At 27.4% G+C, this 9,926-nt stretch overlaps 2 protein-coding genes across 2 annotated transcripts; both read left to right on the forward strand.

Annotated features, from left to right (window-relative positions):
* Positions 1-1,504: 1,504 nt before the first annotated feature.
* VNE69_04004 (putative SP-containing membrane protein) lies at positions 1,505-2,458 on the forward strand (the record flags this gene model as incomplete). Its single annotated transcript, XM_065473248.1, has 1 exon — positions 1,505-2,458. The coding sequence occupies one exon, from the start codon at positions 1,505-1,507 to the stop codon at positions 2,456-2,458; it is 954 nt and encodes a 317-aa protein (XP_065329320.1).
* A 3,129-nt stretch (positions 2,459-5,587) lies between these two features.
* VNE69_04005 (putative SP-containing membrane protein) lies at positions 5,588-6,550 on the forward strand (the record flags this gene model as incomplete). Its single annotated transcript, XM_065473249.1, has 1 exon — positions 5,588-6,550. One exon carries the CDS (start codon positions 5,588-5,590, stop codon positions 6,548-6,550), a length of 963 nt encoding a protein of 320 aa, XP_065329321.1.
* Positions 6,551-9,926: the final 3,376 nt, after the last annotated feature.

The raw sequence follows: 9,926 nt of genomic DNA on the forward strand, positions 1-9,926 counted from the left end.
AGATAAATCTTGATCAATAATTGGAAGAAGGAAATTTTTAAAAAATTGCAAAACCAAACGAAAAAAATAATTGTTTTATTTTTGGAAAATATGCTATTTTATTACAACTTTATTTTTTTGACTTTTGCTCCTTCACATTTTTTCCGCTTCGAATTTCGAAAAAAAGGGATATTTTTTAAAAATTCTTAATTTATATTGGTAAGGGGGGGATAAAGTGAAAATGCTCCTGACTTATATATTCAAATTTAATACTAAATCAAAAATTATAATATTTGATGCAATACATAAGTAAATGCTTCGCTAATTATGTGATAAGATTTTTATGATATAAAATGTTTAATGTTGTTTTACGCTAAAATTATGGAATTTATATATAGAATAAATGTAAAAGCCAATGTATTTAAGTTTATGATTTATTCATTGAAAATTATATGACATATATACAAATGAGCACTTGATCTATAAAATATCATAAACAAAAAGTTATTCTGTTAGAATGTGTTTTGTCTATGCTTTTCTGTATCTAATGTCAATATACTCGTAGTGATTAAAAACCAGAAAAATGTTTGAAAATAAACAAGAATATTAATTTCGCTCCAACATGCTTTTATTCAACAACCAAAATATACAAGTGTTACATTTCATTTAGATTAAAAAAAGACAATGAAAGAGGTATAGAATAAAATCTCGAAAAAAAATAAAAAGGTAAAATTTTTCAGTTTTATAGATTATATTTTGTAGATATATCGTATCGATTTTTAAATCTATCCCTTAGTCATCTTTTATAAGCAATTTAAAATTAACTAGAAGTATACGTATTAATATATGAATTTTAAAGCTTCATGTGGTATTATATTTAGCTCAAAATATTAGTTTATTTCTTTTTCTAGAAAAACAAAATATACTTTTATTAAAATATATAAATTTATTGTAATGGTATTAAAACTTTTTTTTAAAGTAAATTTCATCTCAAATGCACGTGTATTACACGAATCGTAAATCCTTGTTGCTTTAAATAAAAAAGTTAATTGTCATCTATTAATAATATTAATTAGAATAAAGGCAAAAAGCTTCAACACTCAAATTAAAATCATATTGGGAATCAAAATTGTTTTTGAACAATGCTTAAGTTTTTTTTTGTGTTTATATGAATTATGTAGAATATTGCATTTATTTATGGTTTGTATGTAATCAGAATTAATATTTGACGTATAAATTGATCAACTGATAGTTAGAAAAATGTAAATTGTCTATAGCTGATAATTTTAATTTTATAGCATAATTATTACTTAACACAATATTTGATACGTAAGTTGGCTTTCAAATACACTAACATTCCTAACATATTAAAAAATCTAAAGAAATTCTCATTTATTAAGTAACATTTATTGAATTAAATATACTACAAATATGGTATTTTATGACAAAAATCATAAATTTGAAAACACGTCAAAGTCGTGTATATTATAATTTATCATATAAAAAACGAATTCCCTAGACCCTTATGATTTGTAAAATATTTTTATGTTTTCTTTTTGCTTGCAGTAAAGTAACCATCTTTGTAAATCACAAAGAAAATAATGTTTGTGATGGATACGTTGGATTTTCAAAGGAAATTGATGACTATGATGAAGTCAAAATTTTTCTCTCCAATGAAATTAATATTCTATATAAAAAAATTGACAACAAACAATACATTGCAGATATTGTAACACTAGTAAACGAATCCAGTTTGCCTCTGCTTCCCATAAACAGTGAAGAATATGAAGAACTTCGAAGTTTGGGTTCAAATATACAAAAAAGCGAACTGCGTGATCATTTTAATGATAGTGTAAAGTATTTTAAATGTAGTTTTAATTGTAATGATTACAGACACTGCATTTTAGAATACATTTTATATAAAGCAGGAACCAATACTGTTTCGTGGGCACACAGCATAATATTGTATCTTGAAGAGGATTTTATTTATGGAAATGCGTACTGGCAAGGAAAATATGATTTGAAAATCAATGTATCAAGGTTAGATACAATTATTGGATATTTAAACAATAAATGCCAATCAGACAGTCCTAACATTTTGAGTGAAATAAGGAATGAAAGAATGAGGGAAAAAATATTGTCACGTGATAGGTTTAAGAAATCTTCAGCTAACGGATCCTGGGAAAATATGACACCAGTTTTGTGTACCGATCCTAGTAGTGAAAATCGCCAAAATATATTAGAACGTGAAATTAATGATCATGATAATAATATAACAGTTTTAAAAAAATCTAATATTAATACTAAAACTGAAAATGATGATGAAAATGATTTTTATGCAAAATATCCATGGAATTGTGGCTTTAAGAGCGAAAATTATTATAAACGTCCTGTAAACCCATTGAAATATTATCATTACGCTGTCTTTTTTGTACCAGCTGCTATATCCGTAGGTATGTATTTTTATTCTAATAAATAATATAAAGTCTTATGTTTGCTTTTACAAAAATGTGATTTTTTTATTTTTGTAATAAATGTGATCTTCTTATAACTTCGCTGATTTGTAGTTTTTTTTACGAAGTGTAGACATGAAAAATGTATTTTTAGATAAAAAAAGATAAAACACATTTGTAATTATTTTTGTATAAAGATATATTTTGATTAAGTAATTACAAGTAAGATTTTGATCGGGTCTTGCAGTTCGATTTAGAAAAATGTGCGATTCACTGGTATGCCTTCACGGAATTTTTTTCTGATAGTCTCAAAACCTATATAAATAGGTACATTCTGTATTCTTTAATAATTTTGCATTTATTACTTGTGTTTTTTCATACAATTTTATATTTTGGAATGTGCAAACAAATGAGATTATCTAATTTTTAGTATATAGATATTTTAGTTTATATTGAAATTTTCACATTGTATTTAATCAGCTATGATTTGTTTCATCATTTCCAACGTCATAACATATAAAAGTACAATTATTCGAAAATTTGTACTGTTACAATAATTTTACTATCCAAAATAATTATTTTTTGCCGTTGGCGTCATTCTAATTAATAATTAAAGATTATATTGCATTATTTTTGTATTGTTTATTATTTTCGATATTTATTTTGTTGTCGACATTTAATTTTATCTAAAAAAGCATCCCGTCTATGCGCTTACTACAATGTTTTTGTTGTAATACACTATTATATATGTACATGACATATTCTGAAATCATATACTTTTGTTTATGGTTCATTATTATAAAAATAATATTATAAAGGACTGATGAACAGAAACGTTTTTATTGATAAAACATAATTTAAATATAAAACTAGATTCAACGATTTACATGCAATGAATTTTTTTGTCAAAATAATAACTTTAAATAAATGGGGGGAAAATATATTCAATATACATTATACGTCGGAAATGAAGTATAGTATATTAGAACACATTAAATACATGTTTTATTATAGTTTTTAAAAAAAATGTGAATGTCTCCCACGTGAAATAAAAACTAAATGGCCCTTTCTTGTAAAGGTAAAGGTCCTTTCCTTACGTTTGGAATGCATAACAGATAGTCGTTCATACCAAAATACGCAAACATTGTACTAAATTAGAACTAATGAAATTACTTTATTATCAACAAGTTCTTGAACATTTTTTATTACTTTGGCTTCAGTGTAATTTTTATCTTTTTTATCTTTCTTAAGTTCAGAAAAATATGCGAGAAATTCAAAATCTGTTTATTGTTTTTGGTAAAAAATAGACAACAGTATCGAATTCAAATTTTTATAGCAGTAAATCGTTTCATGTACGCCTCCTAGTTTTTTACATTACCGAAATTCTCTTTTATCGACTGCGTTATACAAGTCTACCATATAAATAATATTATTTTGTTACAATCTTATAATTAGACCAGTAAGATCTCTATATAGCTATAAATATTTTCTTTATATGTGTCGACAAAAGTGACGTATGCGTGCTGGTAAAAATGTTCCAGCACGCTTATAGAATTAATGTTAGTTTTTTTTTAAATGTTTTATTGTTAGTAGTTTTTGTTTGTAATTGGTTCGCTGTAAATTGTTCGTTTGAGTTTCTCTTCATAGATTCGTATCTACGACATAATTTTGCTATTTATAGTTGTAATTCACGAACTACTTTATATGTTTCATAATGGACCATTGGCCTTTTCTAAATATTGGCGTGCTTTGAAACTGTTTGACGTTTCCTTATTGAATGTTCACTCTGAAAACCTGTGATTATACCACAAAAAGCTATCACATTATATTCTACCCCACCGTCTATAATTGATTTGTTGATCTATATTGACAATATGACCACAAAATGAGATCAAATGCTATCGCATTATTACATGATATGGCGCAATGAGGCATTGCGATGCATACACCTGCAGTTATAGAAGACGTATGGTGTATTACAACATAGATGAATTAAAATTCAGTCGGTCCAAAAATCTGTAGCTAATGAGTATGCTGAGATACGAATTAAAAATAGGATACATATAAGTATCAAAATAATGTATAACAAGGCTGATATACTAATTGTGGACAAGTTGAAGAAAGAAGAGATCGTTGTTATAGTTGGAACCACAAGCTAACAACCTTCTTGCGATAGAAACAGAAAAGAAATAATATACGAGTTGCTTGCAAAGCTGTGGCTTCTATCTATAGTATCAGACGAAAAGTATTTTTTATATGATTACTTTTTATAAAATAGTACTAATTTTCACCGCGCGCATAAAAGGTTCTATTATAACCCAAACTGAAGAATATATACAAACAAGAGTCTAAAATGACAGCAAAAAGCTATCTATGTCAGCTGGACATTGGCTTGAACCTGATCAGGAAGGTGTATTTGAGAGTCCAATGCTTGGATTTCAGAAAGGGTTGCATGCGTATCATGTGAAAAGTAATTCGTAAATAAGATATTTATTATACCAATAAAGTGTTTTATAGCTGTATTAGCATAAACGATCTCCGAATATGCATGATGATTAGTCGAAGGAGTTGTTTTTAAACAGTTTTTTTTCAGTAACTATACGCAATTTGGGATACATAGGCCTCCAGTAAATATCGCTAAGGTTCTATTATGAAAAAAAATAGCATATTTATAAAAAAAACTTTATCTGGTTTCTTGTTAAATCTATTTTTCATGTATCAAAATCTTGTTTGATCAAATGTATATTTTGTATATAAAAACTAATAGTGCCACGTGTGAGATCTTTGAAAGAAAAATGGCTTTATAAGTACCTAATGTTTCTTAAGGTACGAAAATTTGAATAAAGTGTTCCATAAATAATATATAAAGGATATTTTGTATATCATTGGATATAATAATATAAATCCGCTTACATATGAATATGTTATAAATTATATTTTGATATAAACATGTGTATTTAACTAAGCCAAAGTCTACAACTAAATGACGGTTTATCGAATACCTCATTAATCATATTAAGAAATAGATAAAACTAAGCCAATAAATTAAATTTATTAAACAACAGAGTTACTTATTTTTAAGAACGTATTTATGATGATCAGTTGATTTGTTACAATTTAATTTAGTTTTAAAAATCGAAATTTGTTTGATCCCCATGTTTCATAAGTTATTTTTTTGTTTACTTTCTACTATCTGTGAATTAACTTTATTTGTACATCGCAGAGAATCTAATCTTTGTGATTTATACATTGGATTTTCAACAGAAGATGTTCAATTTGATGAAATAAGATGTTTTCTTACTAATGATATGGATTTGCTGAGTAAAAAAATTGAATACAGACATCATCTTGAAGATATTATAATATTAGTTGCAAAATTCGAATTGCCTATGATCGATCTGAAAAAAGAAAATTATAGAAAATTACGAGAACTGAGTTCTGAAATTCAAAACATCGAAATCCGTAATAATTTTATAAATAGTGTGACATATTATACATGTAGTATTGATTTACAGGAGTACAAAAGTTGTGTATTTGAGTTCATTTTGTATAAAGAAGAAGACAATACTGTCTCGTGGGCATACAGCCAAGAAATAATTTTAAACGAAATTATAAATTCTCGTAAAGTCCGCTGCGAGAGAAAATGTGATTTGAAAATTGAAGTATCGAATTTAGATACAATTTTTGCATATTTATACAATAAATGTTTATCGGCTTGTCCTAACATTTTTACAGAAATAAGAAATGAAAAGAACTTGCAAAGGCTTAGGTCAATCAATAGTTCAGAAAACGTGTATATTAATAGAGACAATCTGAATAAGATTAAAAAAGCAGACAAATCTATTTGTAGTTTTGTCAATAAAAATTATGACAAAAAAAATAAATTTGATGTATCAGATTTGAATCAGCATTTTTTAAAACAAAGTAAAATAGATATAAATGGTCATGTTGATGAAAAAAATAAAAACAAATTCGAAATAAAGCCATTTTCAAATTTAAAAATCGACAATAAAAATCCAAAGAAACAAATTAATAGCTCTCTAAAATATTATCACTATGGTATCATCGTTCTATCTATAGTTGTATCGGCGGGTTTTTACTTGAAATATAAATGTTGATGCATATAATAAATTTTTTGTAGAGATAAGCCTTCTATAACTCAAGTATAATTTTAGCAAATGTTTATTTGATTGCTTTTAATTTGATTTTCAACTAATTTATTGAGTTAAATTTCTTGCCGAAGTTAGATATACGTAGCAAAGGCGGTCCCGATATCGCTCACGGATTCGGCTCGTCTCGGACTTACGTTTCTGTGGACCTATCATGTTTCTCAACTTTGACACTTTACTTCTTTATAGTCCCGATATTGAGTAATGTGCTTACAGCTCTAGGCACTTCTTTCTCTCCTGTATCCTCTTGGTCATATCCTTGTCGTCGTTCCAAAGTAATATACCCTAAAATCTATTTTAGCACAATATACTAAATCTACGCTAAGATATAGATGTCTTTTAAGCTTTATGATGTACTTTCTGTGATATTTGATCACCACATCATCCCATGTCATTACATTAGAAACTATTATTGTGTGGGATTAATGTATTGGTTTCATTTTATTTGCAAGAAGGTAATACTTTTTAGTTTTTCGATCCTGACAATAGTAAGTCAATCCAAGTTAATTATCTTAAGTTCAACTATTAAAAATTCTTTCTTCTTTGTGTCAAACACAAAAACATTAGGCTTATTTTGGGTTTCTTTTTATTAGAGAATAAATTCGTATTCACTCTTATTTTCGCACGATCATTTTCCATGCTCTCTTGTATTGAGTTTCCACGTATTTTTTTGTCTTCTTGGCCTCTTGTTTGATACATAGTAAAAGATGGATGCATTTAATTCCCTCGTTGTGTCTTTTAATATAATCAAAATCAAACATTCGATCACGCTTGAGAGCTAAATGTTGACGCTTTACTTTGAGATCCACAATAAAGACATTGTCTTTCTTGTCCACAGAAAATATTTCTAAACTGTGGGAAGCAGTTACTTGCTTCATTTAGCCTAATTGTTTCCTTTGACCACCCAGGTAGAAGATTCCATAATGCATACTAAATCATTGCCTCTAGTTTTAGACAGCTTTACATAGTGATTTAGGTTAATTTTGTCTTAAATCGCTTCTTTCTAAATATCTATTAGCATTGCTGCGTTTTTTCTATTATAAAGTGGTACCTAATACTTAGATGCTCGTTGATTATAAACAATAAAGATTTACCTTCGCATCTTCTTTAGTTTTGCCGCCATTCAGAGTGAGCTACTTCTGGGCATATCTAATATTTATTTTATAATAAGAAGCATAATTTCGCTCTATCATCGTTACTAAATAAGTTCTTCTCGGTTTGATTTAGTACGGTATGATCTTTTCTTGCAAACTGGCTGTAGATGGACCTGATAATTAATAAGTACCCATCGGATATCAAAATCGATACTTTTGAAATCTTTTGGTTAAAATTCAAGTAATCACACATGATAGTTATTTTTGATATTACTTATTCATGTATAGCTCAAATCATATTCCTACTATTTAATTGGGAATATTACAGTTTTTAAACGCCCTGTAAGATACACCTCCTACTTTTTTATAGTCACTCTATAAAAGCACTAGAGTCACCTTCTGTTGCTCCAGGTCTTTATTATTAATGCGCTCTAGGTACTACTGCATCTTCACTACAATCTTTATATTTGTTTTAAAATTATTTCTGTTCATTCTTAGCCTATAGCCAAGAAGCCATTCTTAGTTTCCTTATTAATCAGTTTTAAAACAACATTTTTTCCGTGAGAAGCTTTGGATCATTAAAGTTAATATATGTTCGTTACATAGTTCTTTCTGTGTTCTGTATTCATACTTTTTAATAAGTTGAATTCAGTTATCACCCCAACCGATCTATACATTGTATAAACATACGGAAACAAGAATTCTAATTGTAATGTACCCCTTTCTATCTTTAAATCAGTTTCTTGTAAATTATAATAACATATTTTATATTTTTTTACGATAGTAGAATTGGAAAACGTGTTGTTGTAAGAGATTGTATTTATTATAAGTTACGCTATAGCTTTAAAACAGGTTTAAATTTTAAAAAAAAATATATTTTGTGTAAAAGGCACAATATGATATAATCTACATAAATTAAACGATGTATTTATTATATTTTTTTTGAAGCATTGCTTTGTCTGAATTAACATAAAAAATAATATTTGTACTTCTTAGATTCTTTGAGACATAAAATGTTACACTAAAGGTTGCAATGTTGTAGTTTTTTAGAGTTGAAAGATTTTAATCCTATATGTTTTTAGACCGAATAACCTTTCCACGTGATTAATACCACTTTGTAATGTTTTTAGTATACTTAGGAGGGTCGATGATTTTAAGTTACTTTAGTAACTGTTTGTTCTTTCCGCTGGTTCTCTAATTATGATGGTATTAATTTTTTATTTGGATTATTTATAACAAATATTTTCATAAATTTCGATTTTTAATAAATATGATAAAAATTGAAATTTTTGAAATATAGCCTACAACAATCGATGGAGGCATTCTGTATTAAAAATAAAAAAATTTAGACATATTTAACGTTCCTTATTTTACATAATTTAATTTATTTATTTTAATGTTCAATATGTCATATGTCATCTTTTTTACTTGAAATTCTGTGTAATTTATCTTATACAAATTATTTTTTTTTATTGGGCTAAACATGTAAAAAGTTTAAAATTTTAATGTTATATTAAGTATTTAAACGTTTGAGTATAGAATATGAATTTATAAATGATTATATTTGTATTCTGGAAAGATAAGATTTAATCAAGATATTGAAAGAATCTTTTTGATTATAATTCTACGACATACACTAAACCCTTAATTATAAAAAAATTTTGATTCTAGTTTGCTACACGCCCGGAGCCAAATCGTGTTTGTTATACGCCCGGAATGAAAAATTGCAGCTTTTAAAGAGAAAAGAACTTTTATAGCATGATAATAAAAAAGTAGCATTGTAAAAAGACAGGCCTCATTTAGAATTATTTTAATTTTAGCTTATGGCTAGTAAAGCTAGCATTCTGATAAACGCAGTCTCCTTAAACTCGTCTATGAACACCAGTTCAGCTATAAGATCAGGAAGTCGCGTTTTTTGAACACCATACATTTTTTTTCGCCATAGGCTTCATCTTATTTCAGAATGACTCGACGTTCTGGGTATTTGCTCCAGTTATCGGATCAACGAAATTTGTCTTGTGGTTTAAAACCAGATGACGGAACCCGAGTTCTCTTTTAATATTTGCATTTGAACTTCGGCCATCTGAGTGGATTATTGTGCCAGGTCTAATAACCTAGCAATGATCGGAAGTAAAACAGCAGCTGATCGATTGGGGAAACCTCCATATACCACTTCTCAGGAGAGAAAAATGTCTGCGATCCCCAAAACTTACACATCAGATGATTTCGCT

Source organism: Vairimorpha necatrix, chromosome 4 (assembly GCF_036630325.1).
Source record: "Vairimorpha necatrix chromosome 4, complete sequence".
In the NCBI taxonomy this organism is placed as follows: Eukaryota; Fungi; Microsporidia; family Nosematidae; genus Vairimorpha; species Vairimorpha necatrix.